The 19,247-nt window shown below is 39.0% G+C and overlaps 1 protein-coding gene across 6 annotated transcripts in view; it reads right to left on the bottom strand.

Annotated features, from left to right (window-relative positions):
• FAM189A1 (family with sequence similarity 189 member A1) overlaps positions 1–19,247 on the bottom strand; it is a 115,026-nt gene that overhangs the window by 29,389 nt on the left and 66,390 nt on the right. For 5 of the 6 annotated variants that reach the window (XM_027740842.2, XM_027740843.2, XM_027740841.2 and 2 more), the window contains 2 exons: positions 16,545–16,676; positions 3,394–3,501 (listed from right to left, as the gene is read on the bottom strand). In XM_027740842.2, the coding sequence (XP_027596643.1) occupies positions 3,394–3,501; positions 16,545–16,676 (240 nt within the window). The remainder of the gene's footprint in view (positions 1–3,393; positions 3,502–16,544; positions 16,677–19,247) is intronic. The other variant, XM_039383762.1, reaches the window with a different exon arrangement.

The raw sequence follows: 19,247 nt of genomic DNA, 5'->3' as shown, positions 1-19,247 counted from the left end.
TTCTAGGATAAGTACTGTATGAACATATGTGGAGTGGAAGGAGGAGTGGAATAGGTGTACTACTTCATGATTTAGATTGGCCACAGTGGGCATCATTTCTTGTATTTATTTGTTTAGTTCAGGCAGCTACCTTTTGAAGAAAGCAGGGTGCATTTTTGCAGTAGCCATTCATCAGACAAAATGCAAACTGAAACTGCCTTAGGCAACAAATGAAATATCATGGAAGTGACAGTCTGGTTATTAAGAGAGGTTTCTTCACATTACAGAACTTTGATATAATCTCATTTGATTCACATTTATTTCCTGGAGGGGTGCGTACATAGAATAAACAATTCTGGGAAGCTCTGCAATGCAGTGCAGCCTTAAACTGTCTCGAGAAACACGTAACAAATGCTATTTCAATATTTAACTATGGTATTGCTTACTCTTGCACCTTCAGTACAATTGGTATGGGGTTTTTGGCCTGAGCAACACAGTGAGAAAGGTTAAAGTGAAGTGAAAAATTTGGGATACTTTCTGAAACAGTCAAGGCAAATAAGGAACAATCTAGAATAAAATATAAAATAAAATATAAAGCAAAGAAATAGTTTGCAATATTTTGCAGTATTTTCTCCTTAACACTTGAAACCAAAGGTTTGTTAAGTAGAATTGTTTTTAAACCAAAACCCCCTTTTTGAATTCATTGGAAAATTTAATCTGTGCTTACTACTGGAGAGCTTGTGTTTACATTTTTAGGACATTTTTACTACAGATCAGTATGTCAGAAGATAGTAGTTTCCAATAAAACACTGTCAGCTTGCCTGTATGAATCAGACCCTCACTGTATGCAAAACTCAGCAACAAAGCATGTACTCACAGAATCACTGCTGTAGATTTCCTTGAGACTGTATTATACACCTAATTTATGCTGCTAAGCAATAAATTGAAATTGTTTGACATTTGCAAAAATTCCCCATCCTAACTGATTAAATTCTGAGCCAAGAACACTAATACAGCACGTGACCCACAGAACTGACGCTCTAATAACCCAGCGATGGCCAAGGAGGGTGTTCCCCATTGCCTCTTCTTGCTTTTGCTACAGGAGAGCCTTCATAGCTCTTGAATACTGTAGAACAAGAGTAAAAGCATCAGCAGAATAATCAAAACTTTTTCATCTAAGGGGGTGGTATCTCTTGCTGCTGCTCGTCTTAAATTTCCAGCATGGTACAACCGGGCTAAGAGAAGATGCACACATCAGGGAAAAGCGACAGGGAAAAGCACAAATCGAGCATTAACAAGCAAGAAAAAAGGAAGTCGATCAGATTTCTGGGTGCAGTAGAGCAAAAGGGAAATGCAGGTCATGGGACAACAGGCTGAAAATAGTGAAAGAAAAAGAAATCTCCAGGTCAAATCTCAGCTGGTCTAAGTCAGCGTAGCCCCAGGGAAGTTACGCTCACTTAGGCCCGGTAGGAATCTGGCTCAGCAACCTGAAAAAAGAAAGGGAAAAACTGAGAAACAAGAAAAGACTGGGATTGAGCAGAAAGATATATACATATTTCCCTTCTTCTGTGGAGAGGGAAGAAAATTCTTGTCGATGGAGCTGAAAGGGTGGGAGCACGGACAACTAAGCAGGAAGAAAAAAAGCTGGAAGGACAAAGCATGGGAAGCAAAAGCAAATGAACATAATGCCAGGTGGTAAAGAAAGAGTTTAAAAGACGTCAAGAGTGAGGTGGTAGAGAGAAAAATAATGTGCTTTTAAGGAATTCGACTTCCCATTGAGATTACTGCTTCTTGCATATGTCCCTCAGAAGCATTTAACATTGTTTTTGGTTCATTGTTATCTATACATTTTTATTGCTCTTACACTGCTAAATACCATTAAATTAAATGTAGGTTAAGATTCCTGGGATCTTTATGGCTACGGTCTGGATCACTGCTATCATTTTACACCGGACATATTTTTGAAGTTGTGATGATCTCTTCATCTCCTCATCATCACTGCAAGGTGAAAAAGTTCTTTAGTCAATGGGCATTCTTGCAGCAAATATCATGGAGGGGGAGATTGTATGAAAAGAAAAAATACCCAGAATATGAAAAAAATCCTTTAACATTTAAAGTACAATGTGTCATCAGCTGAAACGATTTTGTCAATCGTTTGATATCCAAAGTTATTAAATAAGCACAATTTACAAGTCTCTACCAACATGCACAATATGCACACATGGAGTGCTATAAGAAAAAATGCATTTATGCACTATTTGTAGTCATTATATAGACACATGTGCTTAACTTGCTATATCCATTACTATACGAAGCAAACATCAGATTACACACCAAAGATATTCTTTAACTGAGTTTGTAACCCAGGGACTGGAACACTTGTCCAGAAAGGACAGTCTTATCTCTGTGACTCATGCACTTAAATCAATACCCATGGCACCTACTGTATTTATATTTGTTTATTTACTTATTTATTTTTAAAGCAATCACATGTCTTCATGGCAGGTCATACAACCTTTCTGTGTTGTTTAAGTGGTTTGAAGACAATTTGCTGGGCCAGTCTTCCATCTATGCAAACTTTTAAAATACTTGATGCACAAATGACTGCTATCAGGTTTGTGTGCTTGCCCTCACTTACTAAACAGGATGATTTCCTAGATTAGCCAGCAATAGAGAGAGGTTAGAAGCAGTATAGCTGGACTGCAAAATACAAAGGTTTTTAAATTTTTCTTCTTTTTTTGCGTCTCAACATCACATTGAAACCTTGCAAATTACAGTACTCATTTGGGATAGGAAAGCTGTCTTTGTCCAACCAAAACAAGAGAGTATCCTGGGATGCAGCTGACTATGCAGAAGACTAATGATTCTTTTCCCTCTTGTTTTGAACACAAGTGGTATTCTGAAGCTGAATACGTTTTCCTTATGAAAATACTGTTATTGGCACAGGGCTGTGAAAAGTTCCAGGTTTGAACTTATACATCTCATTCTCTAGAATTCTCACATCAAGGTAGTAATGAAAACTAATATCTCAGAGCTAAGTAATGGTACTGGATAGCGAGGAAACTGGAGATAATATACAAGTAAGGAGAGAAAATTTAATGTGCATATATAACTGAACCTCATTAATAACCTCATTAACAAAAATAACATCTTCCCAATTGCAAAATCCTGATTAAAACCCTCTAATATAATACGTAAACATTTAAAACACAGCAACTATTCATACTGCATATATCTATACAGATATATGCAGATAAAAAAATACACCCACGTGCACGCACGTTCTAACAGCACAAAAAGACACACAAATAGGCTTAAGTTTACAAGCAAAGAGTAGGTGCAAATGAATAGAGACAGATAAGGACAATATGTTATGTTGGACAATATCCTGTGCTGTCACTGAAACATACTCACCATTTGCAGAAGATCAGAAGAAACCATCTGCATGCAACACATTGCTGTTGCCAAAGCACAGACAATGGTGGAGATGATATTGAGAGCGCACACACTGAACAACAGGTCCTGCAAGAGACAGGCAGCAGAATATCATCTCTCCACTCAGGGACACGAAGGACACAAAGTTTTTAGGAATGTGATAATAATCACTGTCAACTGCTATCAATTAATGTGGTCTCAAATAACTGTAGAACTCATTTAGCTTGTAATATTTTTAAAGCAACCTGCAAAGAGAACAGTTACAGAAAAAACTATCTTCCCTCCCCTTCTTTGCTATTAGATATTTCCTCAGAAATACTGATATTCAATTTTCCAGTTCCCAGAAAAGGACAAATTACTGCTTTCACAGTGGACTCCAAGCTACAGCCATCACGAGAAAGATACTATGAAGGAGACATCTGATTAAAAACGACACAGAAATGTCATTGCTTTCAGTAGTTGAAATCTACAACTTGGAGTTGTGGGTTAAAAAAAATTCAACTTTAGTATGAAATAGAGACTGTTATCCTGTGTCAGATACTTCAGGCACCTGAAACATTTTTAGATTTACAGAAAAGCAGTGATTACACCTGGGCATTCTACCTTCTGCTGATGAATCGAGGGCATATGGCCCATGTTTTTTAAAAAAATCCAAGACATTTAAAATAGAACATATAGTATTTGTTTACTAAGTAGAATAAAATAAAAGAAACATCTGAATTAAAATGGAAACATTTTTTTATCAATGGCATAATTAAAAACAAACCATTCATCTCTCTTCCAATCACTGGATTTGTATTTACTTTCCCAACAGCCAGTGAAAAGAAACACTGATTTAGCATGCTGACTACATTTCAAAGCTGCTACAATCCTTGTACAGCAACTGCATAGCTGTTGTACTTGTGGCAATTATGTGGCTCAGTTAGTATTCTGAACAGCCAGTAAAAGCATTTGAGAAAAAGCAGCAGAGGGAACAGATGAAAAACAAAATCAAAATTGTTACAATACCATAAGCAAAAACACTCACCGTGTAAAGAACATTCCGTTGGATCTAAGTTTAAAAGAGTATTTCAGTCACTGCCAGTGCATAAAATAACTTCCATGCTATAAAAATCAATGCACTGCTCGCTTTTTCCCAGCAATACTGAAAAAAATGATAGAAAGCTGCAGATTTACTCCTGCCACTGTAATTGCATGCTCCTCGGGTGACCTTCATTTGAAGATGAAAATGCCAGCCATGGGAACCAGGCAGGCAATAAATGGGCCAACAAGTTTCGGTCATTTAATAGCTTACACTGAGCCAGATCTGCTCTTGCTGATCTGGTCAGAGTCTTGTCTTGTTGGCCAGCCCCTCAGCCAATAATGAATCATCAGCATCAACAGCAAACACTGGAAGGGCCAATCTCTAACTCACATACAGAAGGTGATACAGAGGACTCATTCAAATACAGACCCACTTAGAGCATTCAAATGGAGGTAAAAGGCAAGGTGATCCCTAGAGATTCAGTTAGTTAACCATGGCACAAAAAGAGACCCTACACGTTCATATGTTCATATGCAGACCGACAGAAAGAACACCAAGGCAGAGACAAGATCTAGGGTAGAAATAGGACTATTTCCTGGCAGTAAGAAACTTCATTCATTGCTTAATACTTAATGCTTAATCATTTAGATCCAAAAGATTTAGCTAATCTGAGTGCATAACTTAATACTATTTATGCCAAATAATAAAATCTACATCAAAGCTCCAAATTAGGATCTGAAGTGTCTCCAAGACCCTCATAAAACTTTACATGCTTCGGGACAGACTCAACTGTGCCTCTAACACTCATGACAGATGTTTCTTTGATCTGTTCCTAAAGATCCTACAGCTTCATCCCACTATTCCATCCGTGTCCTCCTTATGTCCATCTCACAGCTGAAAATCATTGCTCCTTTTCTTCTCTAGCTTTTGAGAGCAGGCTATTACACAGCAGACTTTTATACCTCTAAATTCTATTATAGTTCTTCAAGTCTTTTCCACTTTTACTTCATTACCTATTAACCTCATTTCCTCCAATCCTCAAGTGAAATCACCTTCCTAGGGCTCTGATTGTTTTCATTAATTTCATTTGGTTCACCTCATCTTAGTCCACATTCTTCCTCAAATGCAGAATCCTAAACTGGGTACAACTGAAGGCCTTGCAAATGCTGACTGTAGCATAAGGATTATTTCGAGTGCCTTAAAAGCTACACTCACTGTCATGGTTTGAGATAGCCCCAACATCCAATTCCCTAGCTCCATTCCCCCTCCCACATCTCAACCTAATGTGAGATGGGTTTTTCCAGACAAAACACACCAGACTCCAAAGTGGGGAAAAGGGAATATATTACAATGACTGTACAAATAAATATAACATCACATTATACACATGATCACAAACTATCTCTACCATGACATATGTATTTACAATGGATCAGATCTCTTCTCCCCTCCAAATAAAAGTCCAGGAGGGAAAGAAGGACAGATCCCTTCCAGTCCTTAAACAGCAGCATCTTCTGAGGCAGCAGGTTTCTTCTTCTCATGCATGCAGCTGATAGCTGGCTTTCTGCCAGCGTCCACGAGGGAGGTATTCAAGCTCCCCCGGCCCCATCGCCTCACAACCGAGGGGTCTTCCGTGGTCTTCGTAACCCCAGACAAGGTCGTTTCACCACGTCATATCACGAAGACACAGGGGGGGTCTTCGTGACGGTCTGGTATCTCCAGGAGATTCAAGCTCCTTGCAGGGCCTCTGTGCCCTGTCTCTCAGGCTGCCACCGTGGCAGCAGTGCAAGGGGGGGGAAGCCAAGGTCAACTCCCCCTGCATTCCTCTCGGAGCTCTCTAGCTCCTTTCTACAGTGCATGTCGCACTTCAAGGCTCTTTCAAGTAAGAGTCCATCATCTTCCTCCTTCCAGGAGGTCTCAAAGGAGTTTTGGGGATCTGGTATCAGTCTTACCCCAAGAACTCTGTAGCTCTCAGCTGCTGGCTCTCCTTTCCTCGACTCTCCTTCCAGGAGTCTCCTCTGCAGTGCTGCATGTTGCTTCTGCTGCTTCTTCAGTTCAGGTCTTATCTCTGGCTCTCTGCCACCGTTTCTCTGGTCAGCGTCGGCTGCTGCTCTGCGCCCATGGAGAAAACATCTCCCGGCATAACTACAGGCACCTAGCCCAGCTTTATGCTGTTCCAGGTCCCTGCAGCCCCCAGCTAGGGGCTGGGAGGGGGCCAGAGGCCCCAAGGGGCTCAGAGCCCCTTCCTCGTGGCTCTACAACATGGCCACCTCTCCTTCAACCAACAAACCACAACTCTTCTTTTCCGGTTTGGTTGTGGCATGTTTACATTTCTGCAGGAGCGCCCATTGGGCAGAACTTCAAAACTTCCAGGGGTTTCCACCCCTTGGGGTCTACCACTTCTCTTAGCCTCTGGGGAGAACAAGGTTCAAACCACTACACTCACCCTTACACATCCTGCAGTGGTGAACGAGGTTTTCTGCAACAGCACATCAGTGATTCATCTTTTGTCCAACATAACCCCAGATCCTTTCCTACAGAAATACTACCATCTTCATCCTGCTACTAGGTAAGAACAGAAGCAACATCATAAAAAACCAACTGTTTTTATCAGAGAAAAGCTAAAAGCAAGGCTCATTTTCAATTACACTTATCTTTCATTTATAAAAAATAAGGAATAAACCTAATCCATTTCATTCTATGTGGATAGAAAAAGGACAACATGTCCCCCCATAATTACTTCCTCACATACTGCAAAGTACAGAGTAAAACCAAGTAATGTTTTCATTTTCAGTTATTTTTCTTTACCAGTAATCCCAGAAAACCTCTCCTGACAGTGTCAAACAGACTGCTTTAATTTTTATTCCCTGCTAACTGTCGTGAAACAAGACACAAAGTAAGACTCTGCAAGCACCCTGAGGTGCAATAGTGTCCCAGGCTGGACACTCACAATGATCACAACTCCTTTGTGGTTTGGGACTTTTCCCTCAGGTCACTGCTCCCTGTTTGCTGTTCAGTATCATTGTTCAATGCAGGGCAGGGATCACTGTCCACAGGAACAGCCTGTCTCCACACACTCCCTTTTCACACGAAGCATACAAGTTATTGTTCCCAATGCAACCTTTTGGAAGATGAAGATACAACTAGGATGTTTCAAATGCATTGATGCAGAATTTTATGTATCTCAAAGATTCATAGGGAGCAGACATCTATCAGCCAAAAATGTAACAACTGAGCAATGACTGTGGTACCCTTACCATCACTAGGTATTTCTTAAAGCAATAGTACTTTATTTGTTTTGGCTTCTTTTCCTAACATCTGTTTCAACTCAAACAAGAATCAACACACAACCAATCCCTTCTCCTCTGTTCCCCACTCCCCCCCACACCCTGCAAACATTATTCAGCCTCAGGCATTTTACCATTTTCAAGGAATTTATTTCCTGTGCCCTGGAGAAAAAATAACTAGGTAATTCATGACACCCATTTATTCAACTATAGATAAAAAATGAGCAGGAACAGGCTTTTAAGATCTAAAGCCCTCCATGGCCAACCACTACCAGAGGGGTAGTGGAGGTGCTTCCACGGATTGCAGCTGAAACACAGTGACAAATGGACACCATGTCCTTTAGGAAGTCTCTCCGAAAAAGCAGTAACCACAACAGGGACAATCTTAATTCTCCACAGCACCTGGCCACAGACAGCTACATTTATAGGTGTCTAAAGGAGCAGGAAATCTATATTAAACACAAAATCAAGGAGATTTAGTGACAGATTTTTAATTGACATCTGCAACAACACTAATCAGAAAATACAACACATGAATCTGTAATGGTATGAAATATGATTCTTTGCTCCTGAGAACTGACTGAACCAATCTTCTCTTACATGGAATTTTCTGGGTACTTTTGTATTTTTAAAACAAAAATCTGATTCTTCAGCATGTTTATATGATAATTAATGCTCTGATAGGTATAAGGTACTAGGTAGAATTATTCTTCTACAGGTCACGTAGAAGAATCTTCTTGATACACCTCAACTCTTACTGCAGAGGACACAAATCCCCTCCAGAGTGGAAGCAGTTGTCAGAATTGCCTGGAAGCATGCGCCTAGATCCAGTCAGACACATACCCACTGGAGGCAGACAGCACTGGGAGCTGTTTCTCTGTGGCCAGTTATTTTCCCAAGTAGGTCTCTCAGTAAACCTCAAAAGCTGAATTAAAATTTAATACTGATATGTGAAAAATCAAGATTTCATGGTTGTAGTATTCCATTCCTATTACAGTTAAACAGTTACTAAATTAACTGTGTCATTATGTTTTCCCTCCATAGTAACAGACACCTTTGACTTATGCTGTGGTTCCAGAGAATACTTGTGATTCTCAAATCTTCTTCACACTATCATTCATATGTCCACCCATAACTTCAGGAGAGAACATCTAGTTTTTCTTTTTCTTTTCCCGATTTAAGCTGTTTTCAGTATTATTTTTGGACACTATGTCTTTGCTACTGCACCTTAAAGTTCTTCCTTATTAGCAGAATTAAAATAATATATAAATATATAAAAAAATCTATGTTCTCTAAATGTGCAGCCCAAAAGCCTACAGAATACAATATAATAGGAGCTGTAATACAAAACCTGAGTATATTTGAAAATCTCAATGTTTAATTGAAATACTTTTTTTACTATTTCATATTAAAAAAAATGTAATTTTAGGATATAATTAGGTAAGAACACCATATGAAAAAAACCATATTGTAATATAGTTAAAAAGCAATTTCTCCTTAACACTGATTTTCTTTGTTTTCCATCAAACTGCTGGCTGATAAGGCAGTCAGATGGTATTAAACTGGAATAAGTTAAAAAATTGCTGATTGATTTGTCACTTTGATAACTCAACTGCAGAAACAATCATTTAACAAAGCAATTTAAAACAGCTGTTAGCACATGCAATTACCTGATAGAAGCAAAGAAAATCTCTGGAATGAGATAGAATCTAAAATGAAAAATGACAATGGCATGAGTCCTCCATTCATGATGGGAGCAGTGGCAGAGCTGGGTCCTTTATAACCAAAGAACACCCACTGCAAGTGTGTTCACCCCTCTGAAATTTTGCCCTTCAAGACCTAATTTGAACTTCCTGTCACAAAAAATATAAAGCAAAACTGGAATACGATCAATTGGTTCTAATGGTGGGCCATACCCACAGAGTTCTTTCATCTTAGAAAACAAACTTAGAACTGAATTCTCTCTAAAATCAGGTGCCTTTCAGAAGCATCAAGTAAGCCAAACTAAACCAGGAATCTCTGGACATATTCACAACTCAAATGAAGATATTGGTAAATATTTAATCACTCCCTTGCTTCTTCATATCATAGCAATGAACTGTACTGTCAATTAAGTTACAGGTATGAACATCAAACCAGGGAATCTGACATTCGATACTGACCCTACCACACAGATGAACCACTATTACCACAAAATATTCACTCTGTCAAGTATTATACAGAAAATTAACCAGCTGTGCTGCTTACAGAGAATTCAGAAACTGTTTTTAAACCTATTTTGCTCTAGAAGGAGATAAAGTACATATAACTGCCTTTTGTCCCCACTTACTCCTCTGTCTCCACATTTACTTACAACATTTAAATTATTTATTATGTTTTCTGAAATGTGTTCCTTAGGTTCATATTACCAAAAAAAAAAAAGTTACATAGCACAAATCCATTACTTATGAGCTCCAGTCTGTGCAACAGTATTGAACTGGCAACTCCCTTTACAACACACTCATATTTTGCTGGCTCAATAGATTATTTTCCTGTGGAAATAAAAGGTTTGTAATCTTTAAGGTTCTTAAGTTCTTTGCACTTTTGAGACCTCAGTCAATATACAATAAAAGGAGCAAAATAAGCTCAATGATGTGTAAAAAGAACACTGTGTAATCAGTAGCCCTGAACACATGGATCTAAACATCCACACCAATCAATGGCTAAAACCAGCTTCACTTCTGCAATTCTGTGAGATGATTTCTTTTCTCCTTGATTGACTTCAATTATGGTGCTTCGTTTCTCATACTACTGTATCTTGAGAAGACATAATGAGCAGTAAAGCTTTTTCATCCATGAAATTAGTGTCACTGTACCTCTTTTATTCATGAATTCAAGGACAACAATCCTTTAACTCAAATTATAACTTCAGTTGTTCTCATTGGATACCTCTGAAAAACACCGGAAAAAATAGCTGCTCTACTACAGAGAAGATTCAAGAATCAATTCTGAACCATATAGGTCTCAAACGCACATTGAACTGTAAATGGAGACATGGACAACACAACACTTCAAAAGATAGATTTCAGGTATGAAAGTATAATATAATTCCTTATTTCATCTGCATCTAAAATATTTACTATATTTTTAAGGGAGCAGTGCATAGCTGCTACTTAAGAAAAGTAAACTCAAAAAGGTTTGCTCTGCCTGCATGAGAGTTTGCATGTCTTTGAACTCAGGTGTCTGCAATAAATTTAGTATTGGAGACGCGAGAGTTGGAGACTCCTGAAAGACTAAGGTTCCACAAAATAACAAGGATGTAATAAACAGATTCCAGTCATTCACAGAGGCAGCTTTTCAGCCACGGAATAGGTTTACAACCATGTCCACTTGTTACCCAAGCAAGGAACAAAATTTTGGAGGAAGGAAAAGTAGTGCAACTCTTCAGACTGCAAAGTCCACTGTGAAGCTCTCTATTTCTGATGGTATCTAGTGTGGGAAATACACTTGAGTGTAGGGAGTATTTTCAGTTACCTGTAAAGTAACAGGAAACAAATCCAGCATTTAAAAATCTGACAGGAAATTACTCATTCTACACTGAGCTTTAGCCAAGTTTAAGTAGATTATGAAGTCTTTCAGGCAAGTCATTCAGCAAAATTAAAATATTGCATTTGGTCATACAGCAAATCTGAGGAAAGTCTGTTCTCATAACTCTAAGGAACATGTTAGGAGTCATCCTCCTCTGCTGTGCAAGTGAAAGCATGTTCCGAATGGAAAAAAGTTATATATATGAGTAGGATTGGTTATCAACAAACTCAGTAACAATTAACTTGGATTCAAAGGAGAAGAAAGGGAAGATTCACACAGAAGACTTCAAGAACTGTGAGGTACATAAATCTCTAATAATGATGCCTAGCTTACAACTAACAAATAGAATCAGTAACCTGGAAAAGGCATTTAATATTTATATTGTATTTGAATTTCAGCAGTTCCAAGCCAAATACTTATACTGAACAGAGAGGAGTGAATCAGTTTTTCTCTTTGCTTCTGTAGTCACAAAACCATTCTAAAGATGCACTTTAAGTAAAGGAGAAAGCAATTATTTAAATAGCAAATGTCTGCAGGTATTCTGGACTGAGTAAGCTGTTAAAAGTAATTGAAAAGACTCAGTTGGATCATTACTAAACCAAAGCAGCATAACATTCTCCTCTTACATGCAAATATTAGACAGCAATAGTACATTACAAAATAATTGAAACTTCCAAATACCTAACTTCACCCTCTCAAAATATTGCATGTATGTCTTTAACAAGTTCAGAATACTCTGAGTTTAGAAAGAAGAAATAATTGTCACAGATTGTGGTGAGGGGAAAAACAGTTTTCTCCCTAAAGTTATAAAATGGTAAACCCCCAGGGGGTGGTTACCCTTGGGGTTGAACCAACGAGTGCTTCTGCAAAATATAAACATATCACCAGACCGGAAAAGAAGGGTAGTTGTAGTTGTTGTTGGAGAGGTGGCCATGTTCTGAGGCCACAAGAAGGGGCCCCCAGCCCCACCGGGGGATGAGCACCCCCAGCCCCTGGCTGGGGGGCTACAGGGACTTGGAACAGTGTTAGACTGGACTAAGTATCTGTAGCTGAGAAGCTGGAAGTTTTTCTCTTCCACCAGAGCAGCGGCAGAGGCAGCAGCATACAGAGGACAGTGGCAGAGAGCCAAGAGATAAAGAGAGAAGCAGCAGAGACAGCATGCAGCCAAGGAAGACACAGAGTTGTCTGAGAGAGAGAGCCAGCAGCAGAGAGAGAACTAAACTCTACAGAGAGAGAGAGAGTTTGGGTAAGAACTGAAACAAACTCCCCAAACCCCTCTGAGACCTCCTAGAGAGGAGGAGGATGATGGACTCTTACTTGAGAAGAGTCTTAGAGTGCTACAGCACCGAAAAGAAAGGAGCGGAGAAGCTCAAGGCATCCCGGAGCTGGACCGGGACGGCCAAAGGAATGCAGAGGAGGGTTTTGCCCCCCCGCTCCCTTGAGACAGAGCACAGAAGCTCTGTAAGGGAATTTGAATCCCCTGAGGATAAGGACCGTCATGAAGGCTCCTGTACTTCGTTGATATGACGTGGTGAAGCAACCTTTGTCCTGGTAAACGCAGCCCACGGAAGAGAAGACCCTCGCTTGGAGTCAAAGGGCCGAGAGGGGCTTGGATACCCCCCTTGTGTGTACTGGCAGAGATCCAGCTACAGCTGCTGCATGAAAGAAGAGAGCCTGCTGCCCTAGAGACACTGCTGCTCTGAAAGTAGAAAGGATCTCTTCCTTCTTCCCTCCTCGACTTTTATTTGGAGAGAGAAGAGATTTGATCCATTGTAAATACTGTTTTATCATGGTAGAGATAGTTGAGATTGTGTGTGTAATGTGTTATAATATTCATTTGTACAGAGTACAGTCATTGTAATATAATCCTTTCCCCCCATTTTGAGTCTTGTGTGTTGTCTGGAAAACCCATCTCACACTGGGCTGAGATGTGGGAGGGGGGCTTGGACTCGAGAATTAGATTTTGGGCTCTCAAACCATGACATAACAGATGAAAGCTGTCAGAAAAATTCAGTCTTCACACTTCAATTAACTTTACAATAAAAACTCAGTTCCTTAAAATTTCATCCATAAACCAAAACATTTACTGTGGAAAAACAGATTACGCTGATGTTAAAGAAAGCCATCCCATCTGAGCCATCACTTCATTTCTGTATATCTGACTCTTAATAAACCTTTTAAACTAATTTTGTAAATATGTAGGACTTGCTTTTGCTTTCATTTGGCTTGAAATAAATCAAGTAACTTCCTAACACAGGATAGAACTGTTCTAGAAGTCTGGTTATTGTAAAAAATCCAGATACTGAGACATCGACATTCTTCAGCAGCACAGATCGTTGACCCTGAGTATCCAGAGGAAAGCAAGGAATCTTATTTTCAGGGGCAGTTTAGGACCACTTAATTGCAGGAAACTGTGTAGCAAACGCACCTTCTAGTGAAAACCAGTAACCAGAAAGTCTCTCCATCACAAACCAGGGCAGATGGGTCACACTTGGGTGCCTGCAGATCTGGGGAGTTCAGCATATCATGTAACTGTGCTATTGGTACTGGAGGTGTGCAGACCAGACTACAAGTATGATACCTTCTAAATAAAACCCCCACCCCACCAATTCACCATCCTTGAAATGGGTTGAGTCCCCAACCTTTACAGCAGTGAAATGGCAGAGTGTTTTTGTCCGTTTTACTGTAACATACAATTTTGTGCTGAAATTCCACTACTCAAACAATCACAGAAATTAGCACTCATCTCATAGATCAGTCAGCATTTGCAATCAGTACTCATATCTATGTATATATGTATACTCATATGTATATATTTGTGACTATAGATATTGGTTTCAGTAACTTATTCAGGGTTTGAAAGGAAGAAGGAAGAAGGATTGATTTACAAAGGAGCATGAAGAGATGGTTCAGAGCAGAAACAACAAAAAATAAAAAAAATTTAGAGATTTTTCAAAGCAACTATAAAAGCCCCTACTCAATATCATGCAAGGCATGATCCCAGCACAATTTAACATACACAAGATCAGTAGCCACTGTTGTTTTTCCTTGTCCTGTTTGGCTGCCTGGGAACAAGATCAGACAGGTGATACGTGCACAATTGTTCTGTTCACAATGCAGCTCCACAGCTGCTCCCACTAAAAACCAGAGATGGCTTAATGGAAATGTGAGCTTTTTACCTCACTCTTAATAAAGAGAAGGAACATGAAACCTACATAATGTTATACAGAAAGGGGTATAATCTTAACTCTGGTTCTCTAGATTTTCTCTCCCTCTGGCTCCCCAAACAATGAACACAATTGAGCTGTTGGTACTAAACATCTGTTCCCCTAAAATCACATTGCAGTTGTTAATTGCAATTAAAGAGGGTGAGCTGTATCACTCTCAGTTGTTTACCTTATGAGCTGTAACTTTCTTTCGTATGGGCTTAGTAGAATGCTGTACTTAAATTTACAGACAGCTATAGAGAGCTCACTAAGAGAAACAGAAAGCAAATCTAGAATTAAAACTGAAAAAGATGCAAGAAACTTTTTGAAAAAGTAGTTTCCTAACTACTCTTAGATGAAAACTTCTAAACGTAATTAAAACTGAACTCAGGCGATGTTCATGGTAACTCCTGTGTTTAAATCCATTCTCTTCTAGCATAAGCAGATATGGCAATTCCCTTTATAAATGACTGAGTTACACTGTAAAAGACGTTACATTTTCTGTTTGTATTCTAATTGCTGTATTGGTTAGAAACCTTATCCTGATTTTCAGCATATGTCACTTCTACTCACTTCATATGTTGACAATGTCCTCAAAGGTAAATGGTTGTTTTCTCTCTCATTAAAGTTTAAGTTACTGACATATTTACAGGAAGCAACCATATGCTCCCTCAATCTTTATTTTTATGGAATTAGCCAGTCAGCTTTTCCTGCATGACAGGTTCATGCTTCTGCATCTGTCATATTTTGAGGAATGTCCTTCTGAGAAGTTACCTTCTTGTAACACATTTCACTGAGACTGCACGACAGAACACAGCCCTGAATTTAGCATCCTGAGCAGCACTTTATTATTAGGTTTTGACCAGCTGTGTCAAGTTATGCTTCTTTTCCACTTAGTAAATTCCTGCTACCCAGTAGGTTCTTGCTCTGCCTCCTTTATCATCCTCATTAAAACCTGAAGCTGAGTTCTTCCTTAATTTTGGGGCCATAAAAAACCCACTTTAACTTCTACCTGATCCTATTACTCGGTGGTAGCTTTTTTCTTTTTCTTAACAAAGCTAAAGAATATTTAGGTATTTACTGCATACCTCTTACAAGATTTCTACCTATTCTGAAATTTAAACTGTATCTTCAAATATCAATATAACTTAGCTTTTTCAGGTCCCACCCTATAAACTACCTCCCTAAGATCCTTCTCACATTGAATTTCTCTACTTTACTCCAGTATTTTCTGTTAATTTTATTAAAATACATACTTTGAATTGAGAGTCCCAGATGCAGAATAGTTCTGTTCATCACTAAATTAAACCTAGAATGAATCAATATCTGCCTCTTAGGCTGGGGTTCCTTTTTCTGACCAGTTCTTTCACTGAATCCTTACTAATTTTCAGAACAAGACCATGTTTGGTGTCAACAAAGCAAAACAATGATGTGGGCAGTTACATTGAACTTTAATGCACACATACAGTATTCTTAATATTTGCTCTCAATTTTTTATCTGGGTAAGTGTAACACAAAATGCAAGATTTAAACTTCTTATAATATTGCAAAGCAGTCTATAAGCATGTTTCCAGCATTATCCAGAAAGAACACTTACTATCCTCTCCCAAAGTAATGTCCTTTTGTAATCTACTTCTGAGTTAGCAGTACAGCATGAAATAGCTCATCATTCTGCAGTGATTTGTTTCTTTAGTCTACCACAACATGAATAAACACCACCACCTCTGATCCTAGCTTGAACAGCTTGAACAGCTTGAACAGCTTGAACAGATCCCTGTTCTTGCCCCTTCCAGTATCAGTCCTAACCCATTCTAACTTCTGTTTCTTAAATAATCTCTAACAAGAGAGTTACCCACACAAATGCAGATATTGTGTGTAAAATGGTTCATGCATAGAAGCACTACATTCTGCTGGATAAAGGTACTTTTTTTTGCATGTAAAAGTGGATGAACACAGAGAACACCAACTGCTACTTCTTCCATCAGACACTTCTGCCTTGCTGAGTTAAAACTGCAATACACTGTTATCCTCTCCTTTGGGCCTCACCTTTAGGGTCAGTCTTACTGCGTTACACTCCTGCAGAGGGTTCAGCTTCAGGGTTTCTCCCAAGTTACTGCAGCCTGATGTTTGGTGCTGCATTTCACAGCAAACACAGACACCGTCACTGTCGAATTTAATCTGTGGAGAAAAAAAAAAAGGTCAGAAAAAGTATAAATCAAGGGAAACACACATCCCAAATCGTGTATTTACAGTTACAGTGACAGTGATGACTAATAAATACAAAATAAAAATATCTATGCAGAAATCTTGGAGCAGAATATTTTCCGTTAGTTAATATAAGGTATAAAACAAGGCAAAATACAGAAAGAGGACACAATAGCAAAGAGTGCTACCTTGCATGACTCATTTTGAAAAAAATTTGCTTTCCAATGGCAGTTGAAACCAGAGGAACTCAACTGAATAAACATAAAATCATACCCAATGGGGAAAAACCAAAAAATAACAGAAAGAGGTCAGAAAACATATGAAGGAGTCACCAATCAGTTCTTTATTTCTCAAAGTAAAGACAGAAGTACAGTGGTTGGGTGGTAGGAGATCTGAATCACTCTTTTACATTAAAAAAAATTTAAGATTTACAGATACAAATCCACAAAAAAATTTCATAGTGCAAATACGTGTTTACTATTTTAAATTCAAATTCTCCCTAGGATGTTGCCAGTTTCCTGAACAAAGACGGGTAGCAGCATTCCTTGTAGAATTACCTTGCATAGCCAGATACCTACAATCATTTCAACAGAGTATTTACTTACTGCTTAAGCAGAGCAGTAAGTACTTACTGCTTAAGACCTCAATAAGTGTTTAAATTGTTCCTATGGTCTTAAAAGTTACGTATTTAATTATATGTAGTTTTAATGCCGCCCCTATCAGGCTTATCTAATACTCTCTCCTTACATGCTGGTCACTAGGACACATGGAAGAGCAAAAATAAGAGTCAATTGAAAAACACAATAAACTTCTGCAGATGAGGTGCAGATGACTGTTTGCCATGTACTGGGAGGAAGGCATGCTCACAGCAGGATGCTGTCTCAGGGGACTTCAATGCCTGAGACTCCAGATTGCCCTCTACCCAGTACAATTTGTAAAAGGTTTTTAAAAAAACCTAGGTATGTAAATGACACCATTTCCCATATTCTCAAAGGCATCACTGGAAATCATTGTCTATGGCAGCTCACAGAAACTGGTCATACCCTATGCCATAGACACTGCAAAAGAAATAAAGAAAAAATACACTGTGCACCTCTATGATAATTGTGGGGTTTATTTCTAATTAACATACAATTTAATTCACAAAGCTGCTTTAACAATTTCAGACTGGGGTTTTATCTTCAACTCCTGTAATCTTTTAATACTTTCTTTTAAAAAGTGAGACATCTGGAGAAAACCCAAGTACATGGTTTACGATCACATGACCTCAGCTCCTCAAGTCAAACCAGTAAATGTCAGTGGGGAGGTCTTGCTCCCAAACCTCTCCTGAAATGGTTCTGCTGTCAGATAAATGCTACTGATGAAGTTTGACACTTAGATTTTGAGTTTACAGCCAGGTCACATTCAGGGGCCAGAAGGCTACACCACACACAGAGCAAATCAATACAGGCTTCAGCTGCAAAAAAGTTTTTATAATGAGGAATATGGGCTTTCTATTGCAAGATCATCTATTCTGATTCATGCTGTCCCTGCTCAATGAAGGACAGTCACTGACTCATGGTGGTATGTACTTGACACTTCTAATATGAAATACAGATCTTAGGTCTACTTTTATCACACGTAATGAACAGGTGTCACAGAAATAAGGCTAAAAAGGTTCAGTCAAGATTCCCCATTTATGAGGCATTCTCAATTCATTCAGAAAGCTGTGCCATAACTTTGTGCTGCCCAGTAAGTCTCTTTTAATTTAATTCTTAAAATTACTTAAAAGCTAATTGTTTAAGTGAAAGTTCCTGCAAAACACAGGGACAATCTTAAGAATCACAGCATATTCAAAACCACTTAAGATTCACAACCAGACTGGAAGCATACTATTTTTGGAGGTTTTAACTTGCCCTATCACGCACTTTTTCCTTCCAATGTTCCTGAAGTGACATCTTTGTGACTTGTGTTTTTGTAACGGGGAGCAGGACAAGAGGCTGAACGTGTCATTGCATATGTGACCTCAACAACACAGCCCCTGAGAGCACTTCTGAGCCCCGGTGCTCCGCAATGCTCATCCCTGCTCCATGATGCTCATCCCTGCCCCACTGCTGTCTCACACTTGCACAGGTAGGATCAAGAGTTCATACAGCTATTCTGTGCCCTAAACAGGGTCAAAATTAATATGGGGTTTGTTTTTTGTTTTCTTCTAGGGAGGAGGGGGAAGAAGTAATTTATTTTTAGTCCAGATCAGACCTCAAATGCCATTCACTATGTGGCTTCATAAACAGAGACAGCAGCACTAACAGTAAAGCTGCATTGGAACAAGGGAGGAGTTGGGAATACTTGTTCCAGCTGCTGGGCTGGTGTTTGCCAACCTCAGACACAATTACATCAGCAGTGCCTCCAAAGTTGTCTGTGTTTAAATCTCTATTTGGTTGGCAGGGCTCAAGAATAAAGCATGATTCACTTCATCCTCTGCCCAAACCCCTATCATCCTGCATATATTTGAGTTCCACACTGTGAGTCTTACTCATGCTAGTGAGCACAGTCAGTAATCAT

This window comes from Pipra filicauda, unplaced genomic scaffold (assembly GCF_003945595.2).
Source record: "Pipra filicauda isolate LSUMZ 115617 unplaced genomic scaffold, ASM394559v2 scaffold324_size1259732_pilon, whole genome shotgun sequence".
NCBI classification, from domain to species: Eukaryota; Metazoa; Chordata; class Aves; order Passeriformes; family Pipridae; genus Pipra; species Pipra filicauda.
Note: the sequence above shows the minus strand (reverse complement) of the source record. Positions and strands in the feature narration are given on the sequence as shown.